General features: G+C 39.6%; 2 protein-coding genes across 2 annotated transcripts in view; one reads left to right on the top strand and one right to left on the bottom strand.

Annotated features, from left to right (window-relative positions):
- The window catches only part of znrf3 (zinc and ring finger 3), a 54708-nt gene extending 34120 nt beyond the window's left edge, over window positions 1-20588 (top strand). Inside the window, exons 3-8 of the mRNA XM_079478302.1 lie at window positions 13489-13563; window positions 15251-15382; window positions 15689-15796; window positions 15954-16121; window positions 17338-17440; window positions 17523-20588. Of these exons, the coding sequence (XP_079334428.1) occupies window positions 13489-13563; window positions 15251-15382; window positions 15689-15796; window positions 15954-16121; window positions 17338-17440; window positions 17523-19165 (2229 nt within the window). The 3' untranslated portion in view covers window positions 19166-20588. The remainder of the gene's footprint in view (window positions 1-13488; window positions 13564-15250; window positions 15383-15688; window positions 15797-15953; window positions 16122-17337; window positions 17441-17522) is intronic.
- Window positions 20589-20803: 215 nt separating this feature from the next.
- coq5 (coenzyme Q5, methyltransferase) lies at window positions 20804-24684 on the bottom strand. The gene is made up of 7 exons (XM_079478313.1): window positions 24452-24684; window positions 24051-24200; window positions 23724-23945; window positions 23538-23644; window positions 23339-23427; window positions 23147-23258; window positions 20804-22974 (listed from the first exon to the last, which is right to left on the bottom strand). Exons 1-7 carry the CDS (start codon window positions 24651-24653, stop codon window positions 22873-22875), a joined length of 984 nt encoding a protein of 327 aa, XP_079334439.1. The 5' UTR covers window positions 24654-24684; the 3' UTR covers window positions 20804-22872.
- Window positions 24685-25407: the final 723 nt, after the last annotated feature.

The following is a 25407-nucleotide window of genomic DNA, read 5'->3' as shown; positions in this document are numbered from 1 at the left end:
CATACTGAGTCCTCCCATTGCATCAGTCCACACAGTTCTGTGTGCATTTGGCGGAGGTCGCAAAAAAGTACATTTACTCTAAACTTGTCTTGCTTGTTCGATTATAGACCAATACGTGGAGATGGTAATAATGTTTTCGAAGTAGAACTGCAAAAATATTTTTGTATATGATCACTGGTATGGTATATCAAAGCACTGTGGTATTGTGTATCAAACACATAATGTAGTTTCTTATTTTCTATAAACCATTGTACCACCACAGCCAGTTTGGTTAGGAAACAGTTCTGACCAGATCTATTCCTTAGATTGCGGTTAGAAACGAGTTGTGTTTGAGAAAAAGCTTTTAAAGGTGCAATGTGGAGTTTTTAGCTGTGAGGTTGCGAATTGCAAACCATAGGCTCACTCCACCTCTTCCCTTTCTAAGCACTACGGTGGCTCTCACAAAACTAAGATGTCATCACATTTTCACTTTGCCAAAGAGATAACGTATTAACAACTACACTCTCTGTAGAGCAGTTTGTCCGTTATGGGCTACATGGTGAATTCCATGCAAAGGGACCCGTGGTATAGATAGATAGATAGACAGACAGACAGACACAGACAGACAGACAGACAGACAGACAGACAGACAGACAGACAGACAGACAGACAGACAGACAGACAGACAGACAGACAGACAGACAGACAGACAGACAGACAGACAGACAGACAGACAGACAGACAGACAGACAGACAGACAGACAGATAGATAGAAATAGCTCATTCTAAGGCAATAAAAACATAATGCATCATTATGCAAGTTCTTTATACATCTCTGAACACATAATTATGTAAACTATATTGCATTTCTGTCAATAGATCCTTCAAAAAATGACACACAGCACCTTTAACTAGCAGATGTACATGTGTGCACACAGGCATTTCCTCACACATCGCCGTTTGATGAACTTCTCTTTTATGAGCTGAAACATGTGCTTTGTGTGAACTTAATTGTCGAGCTGTAATCTGTCTGCAAAACCAGAGAAAGTTGAGGCTACAAAGCTAGAGCTACAACATTTTGCTGTACGAGTGAGTTAAAAAAAGGTAATTCCTAGTATACTTTCTAGTTTTTGGTAACACTTACAATGTTGTTAAGAAATGTGGCCTTGTTGTTAAGAAATTTTGGGCATATCTCAGATAATGAATGAAGGACAGGAAATCATATCGGCCGAGAGAGACTGTAAGAGGAAGCAGGAAAGAACCACAATTCAGTACTCGATTGACTGAAGTGCTTTTGCACAACATGTTGATGCACCGCCTGCTTGGATGTTGGTGCTGATAATGAACATATTTAAAGTACATCTGTCATTGTTTGGTTATAATGCATTTCCTAATATTACCATAAACGGATTTGTTTTTGTCATTAAAAAAGTTTCCCTATTTCAATATTTTAATCTCCATAATCATTAATATCAGTCCCTCTTTATAATGAGTTTTTTGCAAATATGTAACCTTTTAAAAATATTAAAAAGTTATTGTCAACTTTGCACTTAATCATTTAAAAAGTACAGTTTCATCAAACCTTACTTTGAATTTTTTGTACACAACCTTACTTTGAATTTTTTTGGTTACCAGGAACATTGTCCTTGTCAAGTGGCTTTAACGAAACCACACATTTAGTTTTCATTATAAACACACACACACACGAGCAGAAGTAGGAGGCACAGGGGGGACAAGGGGAGGGGGCAGTTATCGTTTTTGATGCTCTGATGGGGCCGTAGGTCTGGGGTTTCTCTTTTATGTTTGTGTATGCCTCAACTTGCTGATATTATCTCACTGGGTTTTCCTTTGCTTGGTGTCAAAGGTTCTCTCCCACTGGGTGGAGCATCTTTCCATTGGTCCGCAGGTTTTCTGTCCCTCCGCAAGTATGAAATCATGGCTTTGGAACCCACTGAGTGAGTTGCCATGGCCACTGGGAAGCTCCCTGTGTCATGTGTTTCAAAGTGAACCGAGGCCTGGCAGAATTACCCAGGCTTCAATGGGAGGCAAAATGACCATTATTAGACTTCACAGTACTGGCTCTCTATTTAAAAAGAGAAGAAAAGAAACCCAGGGAGCTTAAGACAAGTGCTTGAGGAAAGGGGGGTACGAGAGGGTGAGAGAGAGAGAGAGAGAGAGGTAAGCTAGAGAGGGGTTGTAGATAACTTGCCAGGAAATTTGTCATGAAGGTATCCTGGGCGGTATTTACAATTTGTTCACTTTTGTTTTTTTATTTCCCAAATTGAATTTGTCTTTATGCTAAAGTTTGGGAGACCCACAAATATTTTTATATAGTGTGCGAACAATATCTGATCAGATTTGCGTTCGTTTTTTTAAAGTAGCAAAGCATAAATGAAATATATCTAATCAGATAACAATCCGATAAATAAAAGATAAGTGCCTAGCTTTAGTTCCAGGGAGAGCGCAGTAAATATTTTGTTGTGATATTTGCAAGTGAACTAAAACAAAGACAAGTCACCTGAAGTTCTCAGTCCACTTTCCCAAGCAAATCGAGCGGAATTCACAAGCACGTCACTTTAGGGTGTCGCAGCAAGTTGAAACTAAAGAATGCGAACAGAGCGTGTAATGTTGTGTCTGCCAGACGCAGTAATAGTATGTGTGTGTTTCTTTTTGAACGCCGTGACACGCTGGGATGGGCCGAGCAGCTTTGCAGGCTTTTTTGTTGTTTCTTTCATGGATTAAGTTCCATCGCTGAGTTTTAAGACTCTTTTATGCTCTCTGGAGGGGGTGGTATCTGTGCATGTGTGAAGAGGGGTTGTATAAGGCGGTCAGCTGTGAGTGACTTGGAGGCCTAAGAAAGAGGGATGGAGGGAAGAAAGTGTTAGCACACCTGCTTATTGAGAGGAAGTTGAGGAGGGGGGGTTGTAAAAAGAATTCAGAAGCATGGAGAAAACATAAGAGACAGGCCTACACCACAAAAAGGAGATGTAGAGAAACAGCCTGAAGGAATGTTCAGTTGCTCGGAAAATGGTCTTTTGTGGGTTTTCTTTTTGTATATCTGAGTGGTTTCCTTTAGGTTGTTATACGATTAATCAATTTAAGTAGACTGTGCATCTAAATGTTGTATATTAAGACACACACACACACACACACACACACACACACACACACATGCATTTATTTTAAGGGATAGTTCACCCCAAAATGAAAATTCTGTCATTTACTCCCATATTTTTTTCTGTCAAACACAAAGGATGTTATTTGGAAGAATGTCAGTAACCAAACAGATCTCACCCCACCATTAATTCCCATAGTATTTATTTTCCCTTCTATGGCTGTAAACGGGGTATGAGATCTGTTTGGTTACTGACATTCTTCCAAATATCTTCCTTTGTGCAGCAGAACAAAGACATTTATACAGGTTTTGTCAAATCTGAGGGCGAGTAAATGATGACCGAATTATTTTTTTTTGTGAACTGTCCCTTTAAGAAAAATTTACAACATTTATATATCATTACATCTTTTGGAAAATATAAATAAATACATGTAAATATTTGCCCGGTTAAAGGTTTATTGTATTTGTTTATTCTTAGTGAATTCTATTATTGAGTTGACTTTTGATAGTTGAGATCTTTTTAATTTTATTATACTTTTGTTTTCAATTTAATTCACAATTTAAAGCAACTTTTATTTTCTATATTTTTTGTTTTCGGGTTCATTTTTAGCGGTGTTGTGCTTTTGCATTTTATCATTTGTAAATTTTTGTATTGCTTTATAAGCTATTTCTGTGTGCCTGAAACTTATTTTAGTTTATCACCAAGATAGCATTTCTATTTTTCTAAATATGACTAAGGCTGAAACTTTAGAAATAGCTTTAGTTTAGTTTAGATTTTTAAGATGGTTTAAGTAAACTATAATATCCTTGAACTCTAGTTAAGACACAAGTCTCTTTTCTCGGGAAAAAATTCGAGACCTCAAGTCTCCACTCGCTCATCCTTAATCTCCCTGCCGTCTAAGAGCAGCATTCGAGATGTTAAAGAGATCTCGCATGTGATCGGCCTTTCCTACGGAAGGGGCAGATCTGGAGGTAGGAAATTGAGACCGGCTAACACACCTGGTAGCCTCAGGTGCACAAAGCCGCCGGTTTGTGTGTCAGGTAAAGATACGGTTGTTAAAGTGCGAGACGTGTGAGCGCAGAGAGGGATTGTGGGTGGTTGAATTACAGCTCTCTGGAGCAGAAGGAACAATGGACCAAGAAACGGGAGAAGCTCTATCCCCCTCGCATTCTCGTAAAGAACAGCCTTGAGAGAAATGAATGAATGAGAGGCCGAAGGAAAACAGAATGAACGTGTGAGAATATTTGGTCGGATTCCTTCATTCAGCTTCGCTTCTTGTATCAGTGCTGCCCCGTCACTGAAATCTTCTGGTGTATCTCGCTGCAAGGGTTAATCCAAGTCTTGGAAAGCCGTTGTGGCCTTACAGGCCGAGTCTAAACCTGCTGTTTGCCCGGGGAGAAACGCAGCTCGCCAAATGCAGATCCCATTACAAAGACGCAGACGCACACACAGTGTCTCCCTTGCTGACACACACACACATTTGAAGCTTAGTTCAAATATACCCCACACACACAGAGCCACTTCAAGGGAACGTTAGATTAGAGAGGTATGAAGGCAGAGCGCTCATGCTCCTTTAATTAAAGTCGTTCGCGTTCGGCAGGCCTCATGAGCGGCAGGCCTCTGATCTGATGATTTCACTTTGGCTTTATGCTCTTCAGTTTCAGAACCAGTTCGCTCACATTCACATGAATAATGAAGCACATGCAGCACATTTAGCGACCAGTTTATGAGACGGAGCAAGCGTTTTACTTTCACAAGTACTCGCGCATGTGCTACCTGCCAGTATGGATTTTTTTTCCTAGTTGCTATAATCTAGATCGCGAGCCCACCAGTGTAGGCCAATGTGTGTGAGAAAGGGCTGCGTGGCTGGGTGCCTGATGTTTCTCGCTGTCACCACGTCGGTCACAGCTCAGCTGATCATTGACAAGTTTACAGACACAACGTGAGCGCATTTCACACGATTCGCTCGACTGAGCCCGAGGAAAAGACTATTTGATATTTGAGATGTTTTAAACGAAACGAGGAGTTCTGAATACGTCAGTTTTCTGTTGATAACTTGAGACGGCGTTGAATCATTTCCAATAGGTTCACATCAGGAACGAATGTTTTTGTGAAGTTATCTTTACATTGTGTAGTATTAAGATGAGCCCTTTCGTTTTGCTTTAACACTGTAAACAATAAAATAGGCTATAAACTTTTTCATACAAAGACATGCACATTTTCAGTTGATTCAAATGAATTGAGTACTTATTTGGTCTGGTTTAAACTGTATCTATACTAAGCCCTGAAATCTTCTCTGTAGGCTCTTCCTCTTTTAAGAATGATGACCGAACCAAACCACTGTCACCTGCAGTTAAATGCATAGACGGGTTGTATTTTAGAACTATTCTAACGCAGATTATCATTTCTGTACAAATGTGAACGCATTTACAACTGTTCCACAGAATTCTGCAGATTTTTCTAAACTTTTAGCGAGAATTAACAAAAAAGTATGACCCTTGTAATGTCATATCCCTCTGAAATTGAAATAAAGTGGCACATTGATAATAAATAGACTTAACTACCAGAAAGTACAAAGTATTTGACAGCTATTTTAAGGGAAATGTTAATATTTGCATTGCAGGCTGATTTAAGGTGTACCGCTTCATTTTCTGCTTGCGCTCCGGAAAGATTCAGTCAGTTAGTCTGGAGCCCTGCCGTGAATTAATGTGGCTGCTTGCCTTAGTGTTTTTGGTACACTATACAACAAGGGTATATTTGTTAAGATTAGTTTGCACATTAGCTAACATAACCTAATAATAAGCAATATTTCTGCAGCATTTATTCATCTTTTCTTGAATCAAAAGTTGTAATTTAAGATTAGTTGAGGGGATTGTATTAGCTAGGGGTGTGGCAATGTATCGTGGTCGCTCTTCGTCCGATACGAGAATAGATACGCTGCGCCAAATATCGATCTTGTAATTCATTTATATTACGCCATGGTTCCACTGGGTGGCTCTTAAAACGCAAACGAGTGAAACGCAATCCTAAACTCTTTCTCAGACTAGTTTGTTCACATGTAAAATAAAATATGCTCAATCCATATTGTAAATGAATGTTTATGAGCTTAGATTTAATGCAAGTCGCTGCACTCAAATGTTTTTTTAGGTTTGTTTTAAAGATAAGCTTTTAATTTCAGCATAAAACGTTTAATTTACTTGAAATGTTACTCATGAAAACTGTGCATGTTTGTATCGCCTCTTTGCCCCGCATCTCTGAAACGATATTTTTGCTATTTTACATGTTTAATATATGCACGGGCAACTTATAACACACAAAATACACGGAAAAACATATTCGTGCAATATATGACCACTTTAAGGTCTTCATTGGTTTTTTCTTTTTTTTGTCATTTCAGAATTCAGGATAATAGCACATGCCCATTTTATAATTAAATGTATTATATATATTTATTTGACTAAAAATAAGTTTAATTTAAAAGAATTCCATCCTTTCACAAGGTGAGCTAATAATAATGATTTATAATTGAAGTTGTTGGGTGCGATTGCGAGTAATGTCAGTTTGACTTAATTTGACTTCACTAATGTACAGAATAGTACCTAAAATAATCTGCCGTTGTATGTTTCAACCAGATGCCGATAGAGAGGCAAAAGTTACACAATATTTTCAATCGACCAAAGCAATCGGTTTGTTTAGTTTTGCTTTATTGAGTCACTATTTAGTGCCTGGCTAAATAATAACTTACTATACACCCAATAAAAATTTACATTGGTAACCAATCCAAATGTCAATAGTCACTGCAGGAAAAGTGTGAATAAGAAATTAACAGAATTTGAGAAAGATCTCGGTTCAAAATGTAATTTCACATTCGAGGCAAAGATGTAGTATTGAAGCTGTACTTATATTTAATTGGAATCTCATGGTAAATGATGGTCATTTGACCGTAATGTGTGGATGTCTGTGTCGGAGCAGTTCATTTAATTCCCATTTTGTCATAGCTCTTCAACATTATGTCTGTTTGGGTTTGGCTGTAATTACATTTTCAACATATTTTTCCAGTTCCTGCAATCGTGTCCAATGAGGATGAAAAAGATTAGGAAACGATTTACGAGACAGACATTAATGTTAAAGTACGTCAGCTGTTTTCGTAACACAGTTCTGGTCATTGTGAAGGTACTTTAGATGCTGACCTCTGTGGGACTCCACATTTTTAAACTCTGTGTGACCCTCAGCGGCCCTTTGTGTCCGATTGTCTTAAGGCAGCGCAAGCAGAGCCTAAATCTCTTGCTTTAACCTTATTAAAGCGAACTTGAGGCAAACAAACACACACACACACACACACACCCGTGCTGTGATACCCTTATTAAATCATTTGACAGGAAATTTACAGCAAGCTTGTCTTAATAATGACTTCATTGATAAAAATGCTGAATGCTCCACTGTACTGAGAAAGAGCGTTTCGCATCCATTAAGAAGACCGCGTCTGAAGAATCTTCTTTTCTTAGTAATATGTTTAGCCTCTGAAATTCAGTTAGCTTCAATTTACCCGTGTTAAGAAAAATATCAATGAGAGCTTTTCAGACCTGCCCTTTTATTGGTTTATCTATTCAATATTAATTTACTCGTAAAGCTGCAATCTGTAATTGTTCTCTATTTCGCTATCACCATCTCTCTTTGAATGAAACATTTACAGGTTACTTCCTGTACTTTGTTTTACGCAAGTCGTATTGACATTTCTCGCAAATTACAACTTGCAGCTCAAATTATAAATAATTTTTATGAGCTAACCCAACCGACTTTTATTATAAAAATAAAAAAAATGTACTTGACTGAATGTTCAAAAATCTTGCAAAATTCCTCAGATATGATGTGGGGAGAAGGAAGCGAAGACAGGATTGTTTACTTTTCCAGTGAAGGGTTAAAGCTGGAAAACCGGTACAAAAACATGCACCCAAAACGAGTGCAGAAAGAGAGGAAAAGGACAAGGGGGAAATTTAATTAACAGTTGTCCATCCTGAGGCGCAGAGTTTGAGTGGCTGGAGTTAGCAGGACGCCGATGGGCTTTAAATTAGCGGCTGAATTTTTTGACTGATCCTTGAGTGAACGGAACGGAAGGGGGGCAGCAAGTCATGAGAATGATAAATGGAGAAAAGGGCAATTTTACGACCCCTCAGGAAGTAGCCGCCATAGTTGGGTAACCAAAGTTGGAATTCATTGTTGATGAAGAAATAATGACAAACGTTTCGCTCTCACAGAAAGTATGACATCATCATCACTGTCAATCTGTGCTCCCACAGAGACACCGCTGATGGATCGGTGGCTATCAACGGTTGAGGAACATTTCGTTCCTCTAAATCAACACCATTTATATGACCATTGCTCATATATTAGTAACATATTGGGTTGAGTGGCGGGAAGCCCGTCTGGCGGATTGCCACAACATTGCGTTAGCAGTGCAAAGTTTGCGAGTTTGATTCCCACATGATGATTAAAAATTTTAACCCTATAGAGGTTGTTTATCCAAAAATTTGATTTGGGCTATTCTCTTATTTTGGCCTGGTTTTGGGAAACGACAACCTTAATTGGCTGCAAGGCATTGTCATTATAAAGTTATGTAGCCTTGTCTATACTCCAATCATTAAACTGTTATTGCTTTAAACAAAAAACTGGTCTCAGAACAGGTCTAAACAAGAAGCCAGCATGCTCTCCAGCATCTCCTGGTGCCTTCACTGAAATTATCCTGTATTAGTTCTGCACTACTTAACAGGGGCCTCCAATGAGACTACCATCTCTGTCAGTTCACTGCGTCCACGAAACGAGCCAAAATCAAGACTCTTTTCGGTAAATGACCAAGGACGACGGGAAATTACGCCTGTTTCCCCTCTCACCTTCAGAGAAATGATTGCATAACCACAGTGAGGGAATTGCCACCGTAAGGCTGTGCCGGAGGCGTGTTATCGGTGTAAAAGGGACAGTTCAACCAAAGTTCCAAATCTGTAGACATTTCTTTGTTCTGGTGAACACAGAGAAAGATATTTGGAAGAATGCTTGTAACCGAACAGTTCTTGACCACCATTGACTACCGTAGTAGGAAAAATAACAATAGTGGTCAAGAACGGTTTGCTTTCCTAGGTTCTTCAAAATATCTTCTGTTGAATTCAACACAGCAAATACATTTTTCCTGTGGTGGCCGATGTTTACAAGCATTCTTCATAATATCTTTCTCTGTGTCCATCAGAACGAAGAAATTTATACAGATTTGGAGTAAATGAAGACAGAATTTTCCTTTTTGTGTGAACTGTTCGTTTAACTCCCACAGATTAGTTTTCTAGCCTTAGTGTGAAGGGACCGAGACAGTCTAGGGACACTTTATTTACACCACATATGGATTTTCAAATCCTGACAGTAGGATTTAGATTCAACATTTAACCAAAAGCTAGATTAGACTTCTCACTGATGATAATGGATCCAAAAAGAAAAGAATTTGGGGTGTGCTGTGCACGACTTTCTCCTTTAAAGAGACATTTCCTTTTTTAGAATTTAGCCCTTTGTCAAACAAAGCTCATTGAACCACCCAGAACTTAATCTTAGCTTTTGCATTCATACGAGCTATACAGTACACAAAAAGAGAGCATTACTCACTCCATTCTCTTTCTGTCTGAAAAACCTGCCAATAGGAAGATTGAATGGCAATTGCGAATTGACTTCAAAGACGTTGAATTCATTACAACACAAGTTTTGCTCCCTTGCATGGTATGCTTACCTGTTGTCGACTTTCAACGCAAAAATCTTTAACATAAAGCATAAACGCCGAAAAAGAGAGCTTGTTTTATATTGACACGACATTGTGTATTTCCAGGAAGTGTTGCTGAGGAAAGTTCAGCTTAGAACTAGGTGTATGCTGTTATTTGTGCACAACATGACTTTTACAAGCTTCATAAAAAAAATGTCACTAGTAAAAATGGTCTTACATCATAACACGTCCTCACGGCTGCTGTAAAACGCAGCCGCTGCGGCTTTAAAAGACTCTTTTGTTCGAAAAACAAATATTAAACAGTAAGACTAAAGCCCTTGAAAGCTCTCCGTGTACGTGTGGAGGGGTGAGGGTTCCAGCTTGTTGGCAATATGTTTTGTGCGAGTCATTCGAATAACTTTAATATATTTATCAATGGTGCTGGATGTAAATCCTATCGGTTTAAAGTTATTTGTTGTAAAATTAACTAGTGCAAAGTATAGCACTAGTTAGTGCCCCAGAACTGTTTGCTTTCCTACACTTTTCAAAATATCTTCTTTTGTGTTCAGCTGAATAAAGAAAGAAAATAAACAAATGTTCCTACTATGGTAGTCAATGGTGACAAATAACTGTTTGGTTACATGCATTCTTCCACATATCTTTGTTTGTGTTCATGCAGAACAAAGACATTTATAGAGATTTGGAACAACCCTGAACTGCGAACTGTTCAATTAAGTGCTGTAGCCTTGTAAGCATACATATCTTAACTGCAAGAAACTGAGCAGACCCGGATTCCTGCTTCACCGGTTTAGATGCTTATTTTCTTTTCTTTGCAGTTTCCATTTTTCTCCAAGAATCTTGAATGTGATGAAAAGAGTCTCACCACATGCAAGTAAACTCCTAAATGAAGAAAGTATGCCTTTATCTTTGAGGAAACCCAAAGGCCAGAAGGCAGCCTGAAATTACAACGTAATGGAAGAGCTTTTCTTTCTGAGGACTTAATTACTTAAATTATAGCAGTGAGGAGAGTGTGTTTAGCATTGCTGAAATATAGAAAGTAGCCAGAATGAGACATCAAGAAGAAAGTGGAGAAAATCCGATGAAAGAGATGGCTGCTAGGCGACACGAATTAAGTCCTGCTAAAGACGATCAAAAGATACTCCAACGTGAATATGCATATCATGTTGAGTCACATTTATGTATTTGTTTCTGTAAAGGTGATTCTGGATATTAAAATGAGTCTTCCACCAATCAACATGGGTGGCGCGGGGAGGGGTGTCGACATGTTCGGCTAGTGGGCGTGGTCTGTGCTGGAGGTGGGACACCTGTAAATGTGTGAGGGTTACTTGGTGGTCTTAAGAAGCTTTTTTTGTCGTCAGGCAAGTTTGTACATTGCAAAGCTTGTTCAAAGATTGAATGCCTCTTCTATTCCACAATTATGCTCTCTCTCCCTCTCGCTTTGTTGCTCAGGCTCACACTCGCTTTCTTTCAGTTTACCCAACCACTTATTTTCCTCCTGAAGCGCTATTAATAATTAACTAAAATTGCCATCTTCAAAAGAGGCGAAACACAGCTGAAGTGTTCCAGGCACATCGATGTGGAGCAAACAAGGTGGGCTTTTCCGCATTCCTTTGGCTCAGTCAACGGCTAAACGGTAGCGTGAATCTTAACGTTGACAAGACATAAACAGTTATTAACTTCCCTTTGGTGTTCGTCTTTCGGAGTATTTCCTCATCCAGCGTGTAATGAGTTATTTTGGAATTGTTTGATTTTCTCATTCCAGTTTATTCCTGAGCGTATTTGCTTTTAAAATAACATTTCAGGTCTCATGAATAATACACGCACAACCATATCTCCTGGCATAAACAAATATTGCCAAAAGAAATTGAAACATTGCGTCACTTTTTTTAAATGCTTCCCATGTCTTTTACATTTGTGTTGCCTTAATATTTGTGTTTGATGTAAAGTCTTGTGTTCTGCAGAAGACAAGATTTTATTTCTTTTTCATGTTCTATTTCGCCTTATTTTGCATAATAAACACAGTAGAGGAATGTTGGAGAAAGTGTGGCATAGGGACACAATGTAGGATAGATTTATTGGGCCACAACAGCGCCAGTGAAATGAGCTTTTCTTGTGGGATTGTAATGAACTGTCAGAGGTGGAATCGACCGAGTTGGTATGAACGCACATGAAACTCATTGCGTCTCTGAAATGCTTTGAACATTTGTACAGATGTGGGCTGATGATCTAATGGGTGAAAACAATGTGACTTACGAGAATCCGCAATATGTTCGAAATAGCATTTTGCACACAGTCCTTTGCAGAAACAGATGTTGCTCTATTGCCGCGATGTGTTTGCAAGTCTCTATGCACGTTGAAGTCCAAATGTACAGTATGATATCACAACTATTAGACCTGTGATTGCTTCCCATGAGTCTTCATTGTAACCAGCTTTTTTAAACCGATATTGATGTCAGAAAACGAGTGTGGATTTAAAATCTTACAATTTTCCTCTCGGCTTGAGATTTGGTATTTTTTAAATGGATTTATTTACAAGGTGCTGTAATTCTGGATTATCTCTAACTTCATATCTTGCGATCTCACACCAGAACAAAACATAAAAAGATAGTGCGATGAATGTCTTTCCATAAAAAGACTGCATGGACATAAGGGCTGTCGATCAATTTAAACTTTTTTTATATAACTATGCTTAATAATATTTAATATAATATGAGTTATAATAGAAAATTTCCATGACAATTCATGGAATCACTGAAATAATCATGTTTTCTATTTATTTCTAAGCAAGATTATATTATAGTAAAGTCCGAACTGAATCATCTAAATACATTAAAACTGTGAAAGTGCATTATTTTTTGTACAGTCACCGTCATGCATTAGCACACAGGCAGTGTGTAGAGAAGCCTTGTATCTCAGTACCCAGAATCCTTTGTGCTTGGAGTGGTGCCATCCCTTTGCTACTCTGATAACAGTTATAGAACAGGGCGTTGTGGCTTTGATCTTTTTATTTTCCTTGTTAGTGTTGGTCTGTACTTTTCTCTCGTGCATGAATGGTGTTGGAACGTACCCAGCTTTCATAGAGCAAACAAAATGCGATTTTGACTTGCATTATGTCGACCATTTAGTAAACAAACAAACAAAGCAACAATCATCAGAACAATGTTTTCAGCATGAGAAAATGTGATCAGGCTTTGAACTGTATGTACAGGCTACCTCTTGAACCATCACAAAGTATCTTAACCGTTGTTTCTCTGCACGCATGCACCAGTCCAGCTAAAGTCAAAGAGCGACCTCTGTTGGTTGGGAGTGAGACGGCGAGTTCTGAAATGGGACGTGTGGAAATATTTACTTGGGCCTCAAGGAAGGAGCGGGCTGTCTTTAAAAACAGGCTTCTTTTATATAAATGTCGATCTTTTCATTTAAGAAATGCTTTGATGTGGAACATAATGTCGCTCCCTCCCCGCTTATCTGTCCACTTCTCGGGTCTGTGGTCTCACGGCTTCTTGTTTTCTGAGTTGTTGTCTTTTCCCATAACCACTGCAATGACACTAATGCAGCAGGCTTTTTAGTATATTTTTTGGTTTTTGAGCCTTCGAACATTGCTAAATTGCTTTGTCCTGTTTGTTGTCTGTTTTGCAGGCCAAGAGAGCTGTTCAGAGAGGAGCCACAGCGGTCATCTTTGACGTCTCTGAAAATCCCGATGCCATTGATCAGGTGAGTGATGGCTGTCAATAACATGAGTGATAAATAATTCACTTTGGATAAAACCGTATGCCAAATGCGTAAATTAAATGATATATGTTCTATGTTATGCATGTTGTATGATTTCCATTTAAAGGTGGAGTGTCTAACAACTTTTATAACTTTTCTTTTTTACTTTTATTCACCCACGGATACGCAAATCTAATTTGCTAATTTTTTGAAGTCTCATGCATGCATTTTATTCTCATTTACTTAATCTGCAGCGTCTATTCTCACCACTGTCTCTGGATAAGAGCGGTCTGTGGAAGTATTTTTCTTTGTCTTTGCATTTGAGATAGCTAGGGTCTTTTTTTTCCCGCTCCCCTCCCTTTAACTGTGGTATTTCTCGTGCTTGCCAGGCCCAGACTTGCTGCTCTTTTTCCTTTCGCTCGTTCAGTTGTAAACGTTGTACAGATGAGATAAAAGAGCTTCTGTACGGCCACATGAAAGGAGTCGTCGCTGTGCATTCCAGAGCCTGCGCCTCTGTCCAGACTCATTCTGCCGCACAGATTACAGTTTAAAGCCTCCAGGCTTTTGGGGAGGACGAGGAGAGTTTGGTAATCGCGGGGCAGAGCGTCAAGGCGAAAGGCTTTTGCCTTCATCCTACCCTTGTTCCTTACCTAGTTCTCTCTGTATTTAATTTGTACTTTTTTTAATCTTTGTGCGAACGATTTAGCCAAGACCTCAGCAATACCTCACTATGCGTGGCTTCTGTGCTATTACATTTGAAGGCGAGCTCCATTTTTGCCTTCTGAATGAAATATTGGCGCCTGTTTATCTACATTTTTAACATCAAAACCATGTATTGCGAATGAGCAATTTAAAAATAACATTATGTGTATAAAGACATGCAAAATCATGACAAGTTTGTATTACTTTGTGTCGGCAAAACCCAGCTGAAACGGAAGGCTTTCGTGAAAAGAAAAAACCAATAGACCCGAAAAATAAGAGGTGGAAAATAAGAATCGAATGACTATCTTTCAGCTTCCCATATTTCACATGGGAGACATGACGACAGAGGGAGAAATAGAGGCTTGAATATCCCTGGTATTTCCCTCAGGTTTTTTAAATTACAGACTGAAGCTGCAGTCTGAGGAGCTACGGGGCTAAATCCAGCATCCACATTCGTAACATGCAATTGGTTTTCTACTACTTTCCCCCTCAATACAGAAAAAACCTGACCGCAGTTTCCATGTCTGGATTCTATAGGTTGCTTTTTCACATGGGTGTATGTTGTCGTGGAGACTTTTTCCCTAGCAACTGGGTCCTCGTTAATCTGGCGGATTGACTAATGATTGGAAAGGTTATTTATTTCATTAGTTGCATGTATTTTTCTGTATATCTGTCGACTGCCCTGCTGTTTAGTGTAATGCGATTAAAGGTCCAGTATATGAAATGTATCGCCACCTAGCGGTGAGGTTGCGACTAATAGCTCACTCCACCCCTCACTTTTCGAGGCACTATGGTGGCTGTCACAGTACTATGTCCCGTTTTCGCTTCTTTGCTGAATGAAATAATGTATTTACGAAACACTTCTGCAGAGCAGTTTGTCCATTTAGAAATACTGAAGAAACAGTTCCATGCAAGGGGACCTGCGGTGTATGTAGATAGAAAACATAACGCTTAAGTATTTTGTTTTAACGTCTGTCCTTTCCTCCAGCTTAACCAGGTTTCGGAGGACCCTCTAAAGAGGCCGGTGGTCTTTGTCAAAGGACCTGATGCAGTTAAACTGATGAATATCGTCAACAAGCAGAAAGTTGCTCGAGCCAGAATTCAACATCGGCCGCCGAGGGTGAGTTTATCAACGAGGGCTCACTTGTATTAAAACAGACAGTATATGTTTTTGTTGATTTTGAAGAAAAAGCTCTCAACCAATCATTTGTCTAAATGCTTCATATACAATGTATATAGAAAGTTTTGCTTTAGATTTTGCATGTCAGCAATTTGTAAGCATTACTGTTGCTGTGCTTCAATACAATGCATTAATAAATGATAAAGAATGTACATGCGTCTTTGGCTATTCATATTATAGATTTTTCCTGCATACACTTAACTGAATTCTACCTTGCCTCTGTTTTCATTCTCGCGTCTTGTGCAGCCTACAGAGTACTTTGACATGGGAATCTTCCTGGCGTTCTTTGTGGTGGTCTCGCTGGTCTGCCTCATTCTTCTCATCAAGATAAAACTCAAGCAAAGACGCAGTCAGGTGAGGCCTGAAATCTCTAAAACACTGAGACATACAGTTTATTGCTTTATTCACAAGTGTGGAGTCACAATCTGAGTAAGATCATTTATTACACGCTTTCCTGACTTGTCTTTTTTCTTTATCCATTTTCCATCCATGATTTGTTTCTCCACTTCAGAGTTCCATGAACCGCATGGCCATCCAGGCTCTGGAGAAGATGGAAACACGCAAGTTCAAGGCTAAGGTCAAAGGTCAGCGTGAGAGCAGCTGTGGAGCATCAGACTCGCTGAGCAGTAGTTCCACGTCAGACTGTGCCATCTGCCTCGAGAAATATATAGACGGCGAGGTAATCATTTTATAATTAATCGTTTCCCAAGCATTTATCTTTCCCCGACGTTAATTGTTTCTAACTATTCTTTAAATAATGTTTAACCTAATATTTGTTTGGCTTCTCTTCTGTATATTCCAAAACGACATAAGACAAACCATACCTAACCACTACTGTCAATGGAAATTTAGTCTTGGTTTGTAGCTTATTAATTTTGGTCGATTGATTATGGGGTAGTAAACTCTTGACTGAACCTATGAACGGTTCTGCTGGTTTCTTAGACTGACTAATGGCAAAATCCATTTCTTGGCCAGACTTCTCTCTCAAAGTACTTAAAGATGAACGCTGGTTTCGGCGACTGCCATTTTTTATCTGCCTCTGTGGTTGTATGTCATGCTAAAAAAAAAGGGGCACACAAAGAAATCAAGGCGTCTGGGAAGCTCACAGGAAGTGGAGATATAAAAGACTCAATGGCATCAAAGGCTTTTTCTGTGATGAAGAAAAGCAACAAAAGCAGGGCGGAAGGAGGGTGGGGGTGAGTCATGCTTGGGGACCAAGAACGACTTTTGGTGGGTGAGATCCGTTAACTTGAGCATTCTGAGTCAGGGGGAGGTTTGAGAATGTTACTTGTTTCGGAATTGTGTCCGTCTCACAGGTCCAGCTGATGAAAGCGGATTGTTTTCTATTTTTTCCTGGTCAATAAACCTAAAAATAGTAAAAACTTAAACCTTAAAAATGTTGCAGTTATTTCCAGGTATGCTTGTTTTTACCACCATAAGAACTGGTAGGCTACAGCTATGGCGCCATCTATAGTTTACATGCATGCTTAAACTTTACATGCTTAAAGGGATACTTTCCCCAAATCCCCAAAAGGGGTATTTCCTTAGCCTTGTTTTCTGTGCGACGCAAACTACATTTAGATATTTTATATGCAATAGAAGAGGATCCAAACTGTAGGGTTTCAAAGAGAATATCGGAATCTTTTCAAGAAAAGAAAGAACATTTCTAATAGAACATTTATGTTCTGTAGAAAAAAGTCATGCAATGTCGCACAAATGAGTAAATGATCCATCTGTTACTTGAATGAGTAACTGATGGCAGAGTCTATGTGAACTGTTTCAAATTCAAGCATCTGCAAATAGTATGATGCTGCATAATGTTCCAACAATACGGAAGGCCCTCAAAAATCTTAAGATTGATTTGTTGACCTTTCCATCCTTCTTCACTTTCACAGGAGTTGAGGGTGATCCCCTGTGCACACCGCTTCCATAAGAAATGTGTGGACCCTTGGCTTCTGCAGAATCACACCTGCCCACACTGCAGACACAACATCATTGGTGAGTATCCGAAGCTTTGATAAAATGTTTTTTTATTCAAAGCTTCATTCACTTCTAATCTGTGTTTTGGCTTCCTCCCCAGAGCAAAAAAAGGGAAATCCAGGTGCTGTTTGTCTCGATCCGGGAAACCCAGTGCACAGCCGTCAGCAGCGAGTCATCCTCCCCGTTCATTATCCAGGAAGGGTGCACAGAGCCGGGCAGGTGACGGCCTACCCCACGCGGACCACTATGGATAACCATGGCAACCCCATCACTGTTTTAACAGTGGACCAGCACCCCGAGCAGAGCCTATATCCTTCCCAATCCTCCTTCATCCGAGGTTACCCCGCCCTCCACCTGGACCACAGTCTAAACCCTCACCACTGCGGCCTGGAACATCGCGCCCCCGCCTACCCACAAACTTTTAAGAGACCCAAATTTCAAGGACGTAACTTTTCTCGTGCCGCCTGCTTTTCGCAGTACGAGACAATGTACCAGCACTATTACTTTCAGGGCTTGACCTTTCCTCAGCCTGAGGTTCAGCCTACTAACGGACTGCACAAAGGTCATAGCCGACCCTTCCAACCCGGACTCTTGTATCCTACCGTGGTGCATATGGGACCTGCTTCCTCTTCCCGCCTGGGGGACTCGGGAAGCACCTCGGGACTCAGTTGTTACCATGGGCACCGCTCTGTGTGCAGCGGTTACCTTGCGGATTGTCCTGGAAGCGACAGCAGCAGTAGCTCGGGTCAGTGCCACTGCTCCTCCAGCGACTCTATGTTGGATTGCACGGAGGTCAGCAACCAGGGCGTGTACGGAAGCTGTTCGACGTTCCGGAGCTCGCTGAGCAGCGATTACGACCCGTACGTGTACCGCAGTAAGAGTCCTTGCCGGGGCTCGGGCGGAGAGGCGGGGGCAGTGTTTTCGGCGGCTCCTGCAACAGAAGACTCGCCAGCCACGGTATCGGGGACGACGGACTGTCTACAGCCTCCTGTCGGAGCGTTTTACGGTTCTGGGGACCAGCTATCCAACTGCAGCCTGGAGCCCAGCTGTAGTGGACACTCTTCTGCGGAAACCAGGGAACTAACTAGCACTACCTCAGCTGGGCCCTCGGAGAGTGCTGCGGCAGCGAAGCATTGCGGAGAGCAAGGTGTCGCTTGCAGCTGTTGCTTTGAGGTACCTAAAATAAACTTGGAATGTAAAGCACAGGACGGGGAAGGACATTGCAGGTGGGGCGCAGAGTCTCAAACTCTCTCGCTCGGTTCTCTGCAGAACTTTTATAGCGTTAGCACCGAGCAGCTGCCTTCTCCAGATCACGTCGGTTACGACGGACTGCCGTGCTGCTTCTACACGGAAATGACTGTACACCGTGGAAGCGCTAATCATTACGGTGAAGACTGTTCGGTTAACATACAGTACGGCCAGGCAGACAGTGACGGCTGCATGGGACAGGGCTGCTGCGAACTCGCGCAGCGGATACCCATAATTCCTGAGGATACAGACTGTGAATTAGGCTTGGGTCCAGAATCACAAACAAGTCTTCTCCCTTCTAGACTTACCTTGGAGAAGGAGGAGAGGACTTCTGAGGAGACTTGTGATTTATTTTACACCTCAGGACAATTTAGAGGACAAATTTATCAGCAGCCAGAAGATGAAGAGGCCAGAGCATTGTTTTCCCCGCAGTGCAATGACATGCCTAACACACAAGGGGGTGGCAAAGCATCTTTCGACGGGTCAGGGCTCTGATAGCAAGCCTTGAAGCCCGGCACAGGCTCTTAAAACTCAAATGTAATGGTTGTGTTGTCAAAACTCTGGACTGTGCTTATCAGAAAGAGTTTGAAATTTAGATTTTACAATTGTTTCTTTTTTAGATTTTACAATTGTGGTTTTGTTTAGAGTGCTCATCTTGTTCATTCCTGTGGCCTTCAGAATCTGTAATGAATATGACAGTTTTAGAAGTATCAAAAGGTGAAAGTACAAAGCTACATTTCTTTTTATTTTCTTTCACGTGCTACACAGCATCAGAAATGTCGGTCGGAGGGGGCGGAGCTTCTCTCCTGATTGGACTAGGACCAGGGAAACGTTTGTAAATGTAAATGACTAACTTTTTACGCGAATTTAGATTCAGGATTTTAATGCTCTTTTTAAACGTACTTTGTTCAAAATTGCATGCATGTGAGCAGTATGAAATCAACTAAAGTTTTCGATTAGGGAAATAAAACCAAAATGGAACATTTCAAGATAACGCGGAGGGAGCGGGCCACAGGTGCCGAGGTCATTTATTGAACGCTAACTAGGTTAAAACTTAACCTCCCTCTTTCTGTGTTTTTCTCAGGGCCTTTTATCTCTCTCTAGTGCAGAAACAGACCAAGACAGAAAGCTTTTTTTAATCCATATAGTTGTTATTAGTGGAGACTACTGAGCTGTATGTACTTCACACCAAAATCTAGTTGGTCTCCAGGGTTCACTGGTAGATTTAGACCCGGACTACTCGAGTGTTAAAGGTACAAGACTTCTAGTATTTGACCCCTGCTAAGTTCATATATTAGTGTTTTTTTATATTATATGTATACAAGCTAACAGTTTGTCACAAAGACGCCAAAGTATAACGACTTAAAGAGATTGGAATGCAGTGGTATATATTATGTATATTTCTGATATATATATATCAAGGGCAGAAATATACATAATAATGTACTTGCACCTGTGCTTTTACAGATATACACCATCATATCATCATGCCTTTCTGTTTATACAGAGTATTTTATACTGTTTCTATGAAATGTACCCATACAGCTTACATAGGCGGTCGTTTTAAAGTAACGTTATTTATACATAGACTAAAACAGTGCCGTAACATGAGAATCTACTCTTGCCTTGCATAGAGATATGTACTGCAAATATAGCATTTTTTTCTGGGTACTCGAGTCACTATTTAATATTTCGTATTGTTTGTAGCACTTAAGATTGTATAAAAGAAAATATGTACAAAATTAATATTTTTTATTTTTTTTAAAGATATAATTATTTTCTCCATTATCATTTTACAGATGTTAAAGGTTAGAGCTTGATCTGTGTATATTTCTGTATCTGTATAGCACATTTCATAAATGGAAAATGTTCTCTGAATATTTATTGACTAATATATTTATCTTTAAGCCATGTCTTATGTTCAGAGTGTCTGTGAGGTTTTTTTTCTTCATTTTTGAGATCACGAATAAGAGACTTTGTAAATACATGGTAATTGCACACAAGACGATTAAAGATTCTCTGACCAAAAAATGATTTCCAAATTTTAGTACAGTTTTGTAACTAAAGTGTACAAAGAGCTTAAAAATATATGGTTTTATTAAAGTAACCGCACACACTTGAGTGTTTCATTTTCCCAAATCCAAACAGCATTTTTTAATATCATAAACATGCAAGGCAAGTTTACATTACATACAGTACACAAAGATAATTGGAAGTGCTTTAAAGAGAAATGTTAAAGAAATGAATAAAAACAGAGTACATGCATACGGATGTGAGTTTAAATTGTAAATGCTTCAGAAAGATGTTTTTGAAAATAAAATTTCATACACCGTTAATTGGAAGTGCTTTACAAAATTTAGACAAAACTACTTTTTAAGCAACAGGTAAGGTCACGGTTCACAGTTCTGGGTTAAGAATTCATTAAGAAGCTGTATAAGGAACACTATCTGAAGAAATTGACTTTTGTTATAAAACAAATTGGGGTTATTATAAACTTGTTGAATGTGTTTTGCTTGTGTTCTGTCATACTGACAAAGCAATTCATTCCCAATTATTCCTTAAAACATAATTAGTAAACATACTGATTTTTAGATGAAACGCTTCATATTCTTCAGGGTGGATTGAAGTATTACGAGCTAGAATATTTCCAATGAGAGCAATTCTGTGTATGAGTTATCAATCCCTATTAATATTTGCATTGGTGTTCATGGGAGTGTAAACTTTAGAGAGATCTGCCAGTTCAGCGGTTCCTGAATTGGGTTTCTTTTCTGAAGACAATATTAAAACTAATAAAGCAATAGTCTAATAAAAGAGTCTAATTCTGCTTTAGAAGACACCTCTGATAGTTGCTTAACATTACATGTTGTAAATTAGACAACGGAATGGGCTATTTGTGAAATTTAAGAACTCTGCAGTAACACTGTTGACTTTTACATAGTTAAAAGGTGACACTTGAATGGAAAGAAGAACAAAAAGATGAGAATGGGATAATCGATTACTATGCCAATTATGTAAGATGGGGATGCACCATTCCTTATACATAAAACGTATAAAGCGTAAAACATGATTACAATAAAAAACGAAATATCTTGGTTGTCCAGTCCACTTGAAAGCAAAACTTTGTAATCATAAAAATGACCTCAAACAGAATGTAGAATGAGCAACATGGACAGATGTATAGTTAAAGAATAAATGTTTTTGCGGATTTAAAGCTTATTTTTGGATTTGAAAAATATTTTTTGCACGTGCTGTGTGACAGCTATTGTTCTAAGGAGTTATACTTTATCTGAGTGAAATTATAAAAATATATTAAAGCCATACACAACAGAGCCACAAACATGATATACCTACAATTATAGAACGACTCATCTTTGGAAAACTGACTTACAATATTGCATTTGCAAAGACATCACTGCATTTCATCACTTATCAGCAGATAATAGCATCATGTCAGTGTTAGTGGTTTTAGATCAAGCCACTTCTAACATTTAAGTTAGTCTGGGACTAGCCTCAAGACCTGTCCAGGAAACCACCCGAAGGCAACCAAACATTGCAAAGGTAAGCAAATCACTGCACACACACACGACAAGTGTTTTTCACATTTTAATTCACAATTGTGAAAACCTTTTTGATAGTGTAGTCCTACAAAGCGGAACATTTTGCAGGGTTTTCATATTCATGTATTAGTTTATTTTATATTAGTTTATATGCCACTTGTGGCAGTAGTTTTGTGTCCAGAGAAAGGTACATAGAAAGTATACGCCATTATTAACATTTTGGTAAACACTTCCATGCTGGTTTATTACAAAAGTAATTCAAAAAGATTCACTTTTCATTATCAGCATTAAACATGCTGTAGTGGGATTTACAAATTCGACCTATGAGTCAATGTGTGCCGCTTCAGTACCAAAAATCAAACACGCTTTCCAGCTTCTTAAAATAAAAACACATTTGAGCTGCAGTCCATCAAATTAAGCGGTTATTGCGTAACACGTCCTTAATCAAACCCACAACACTTTAAGGAACAAGTCGATGGCTTTCTTTAAGCCCATCACATGGTGAAAAGTGTCCATGAAACCGGATTGTACACTGTCCCACACAGTTTCATCCGACGCTCTGTTTTGAAATGTAGAAACACATTTGTCTCTTGTCAGAGTTTATTTAGAGGCAACTATGTGCTGACCACACAGGTGAAGTGTCACTCAGAGCTTGAACCCTGAATGAATAGAAACGATTCCTCCTGTCAAGTTAAAGTACTTGACACAAAAGAAGCCGGCATCCTCGATCATTTCCTTGAATGTTTCCTATGGAAGACAACCTCACGGTACAGTAACAATTATTTCAAGAACATCAAGATATTTTAGGCAAAATGTACATAAATAAATGTTTTATTCCAGTTTACAACCATGCGGATGGGATTGCGTGGGATTTCTGAATTGTCTGTGCAGGGTGTTTGCAGTATGCCTGCCATGTTACCTGGTCTGGAAATTTCCGGATGCTTTCCACCAGATACTGATATGATTTCCAGTCTCCTGCGATCACTTCCCCCAACACCGGGATCATCTGAAAACTGTATGCGTCATACAGCCTGCAAAAGACCAGTTCAACATAATGTTTTTACATTTAATAAAAACAGTTTGTTTAAAATAAATGAAGCATAAACACAACCTTGCAAGCACAGGGTTAGACACTTTGCTGAATTCAAGACACAAGAACCGTCCGCCTGGTTTGAGGACGCGCAGAGCTTCCTGCAACGCCTACAGACAAAAAACAACCCGTCATGTTAACAAACAAGCCTACGTAAATCATCAAAATCTTAAAAGCACAAAAAGACCTGCTCATAGATAATGTAATGTAGCGTCTTTACTTGCTCTATGTGAGTGACGTTTCTGATGCCAAATGCAATAGTGTATATGTCAAACTGGTCATCATCGAACGGGAGTTCTTCTGCGTCACCCGCGACCCACGAAAGACCTGCAAACAGTTTATGACAAGCCCTGTGAGTTTGATGTCAGCAGTAAAGATGGGTGTCTTGAGTTTAAGATGACCGTACCTGTGCTGATTCCTGCTTTCTCTGCCCTCTGTTTACCAACTTTAAGCATTTCTTTGTTGATATCACACACGACCGCCCGGGACTGCGGAAGACCTGTCTGGTTTGACGCATAATGATCAGCGATGTCGCTCCACGATGGCGTTTGACTGGACCGTGCTTTCTGACGCTGTTGCCGTTCATACATTGATCGTGTGTATTCCAGGAAGCGGAAAGAGATGTCACCTGAAGCACAATACGGATTTTGATTTTGAGAAATAAAAGCTCAAAATAAGTATGTTTCGTTATGGAGAGATTTTTGTGAAGACCCCAAACAAAGTTGTGATGTACCAGTGCCACCTGCTGCGTCCAGCAGACGCAGTCCAGGTTGAGGGTTCATGACGTGCAACAGCGTGTCTTTCCAGAGGCGGTGCACTCCTAAACTCATGGCATCATTCATTACGTCATACTTTTCCGCCACGCTTTCAAAGACCTTATAGACTGACAACATAGAGGGGGGGGGGATAAAACAGATGGACATGTCATGACGTACCTTAAATGCTCTCATAAGGTAAGATTAAGGACACTTGTGCAATTATGCAAACTCAGTAGCTCAAACTTTAAGACCAAGGAACGATCACTAAAAGACACAAAATGATCAAACTATCTTCATTTAAACCATTTTCATTTCGGTGGTCTTTATGTTTCCATACCGTAAGAACGGCAACATAAACGAATGTATTTGAACTCACCTCTCTCTGCTTTCTCCTCCTCTGGCACAGTTTCGAAGCCAAAGTGCGTGCTTTTCCCTTCGGTTCCATCGCTGTAGCCGCGACATACTGCGACCCGAGCGGGATAACATGAACGTTTAACTCGACCCCTTGAAACCTGTTGAATATTTCGCGTAGATTCACGGAACGTTCTAAGGGCAAGTGTCCTAACGGAGGCCGCCATGTTGCGCTCGGGTTCAGTTACGAAAGCACCGCGTCATAAACTCGCGACGAGTTGTAGTTCTTTTGCGACGAAATTAACTTTTGGAGAATTTAATTATTAAGGTTTTATTGGCAAATATACTTACGCAAACACAATTGTGTTGTTTGCTGAAGCGTCTCAGAGCACAGAAAAGGGAAACAGAAAGATAAAATAAATACATAAATAAATATACATTGGGCACCAAAACATGCCCAATTAGCAGCATGTATGTATATGTACACAGAAAATGTTGTGTTAAATATATGTAAATAAACTGTACATAGTGTTTGTCATGTTGTATTCGGTTAACCACCGTTTACTAGCAAATGCTGCCACCTGTAGGCTACAGCTTATGTCACCGTTTATAACGAGGGGTGAGAACAAACAGGCATAAGTAACATTTTGGGTGAAATGTATATATATTTATATATATATATATTTGTATATACTTTTACACATACATGACAAGTGCGCCGTCAGCAACCTACCAGTAGGTGTCACTGTAGGATTCATAGTCATGCGCCATATATCGCCGCAGGTCTTCACACTAATGTGAATGAATGAAAAACCGCTTGTTTTGTGAATTAAATATATTCATTCATTGACTTGGAAAACACATTCTTGGTATGTTCTTCGTTATATATCACACTGGTCTGACTTAATATTATTACTGTGATCAACATACGTAAATGTGCTCACCTAGCATTCCACAAACATCTGCAGGTGGGCAGTCTAG

This window comes from Barbatula barbatula, assembly GCF_947034865.1.
Source record: "Barbatula barbatula genome assembly, chromosome: 2".
Classification (NCBI taxonomy): Eukaryota; Metazoa; Chordata; class Actinopteri; order Cypriniformes; family Nemacheilidae; genus Barbatula; species Barbatula barbatula.
This window is presented reverse-complemented; position numbering and strand designations above follow the sequence as displayed.

Excerpts from the sequence above, each read along its gene's own strand:
- coq5 (XM_079478313.1), bottom strand. The coding sequence starts at position 24,653 with ATGGCGGCCTCCGTTAGGACACTTGCCCTTAGAACGTTCCGTGAATCT. Across the intron at positions 23,946-24,050 it reads GGACGCAGCAGGTGGCACTG|GTGACATCTCTTTCCGCTTC; the intron begins GTACATCACAAC and ends ATTGTGCTTCAG. Across the intron at positions 23,428-23,537 it reads ACGTCACTCACATAGAGCAA|GCGTTGCAGGAAGCTCTGCG; the intron begins GTAAAGACGCTA and ends TTTTGTCTGTAG.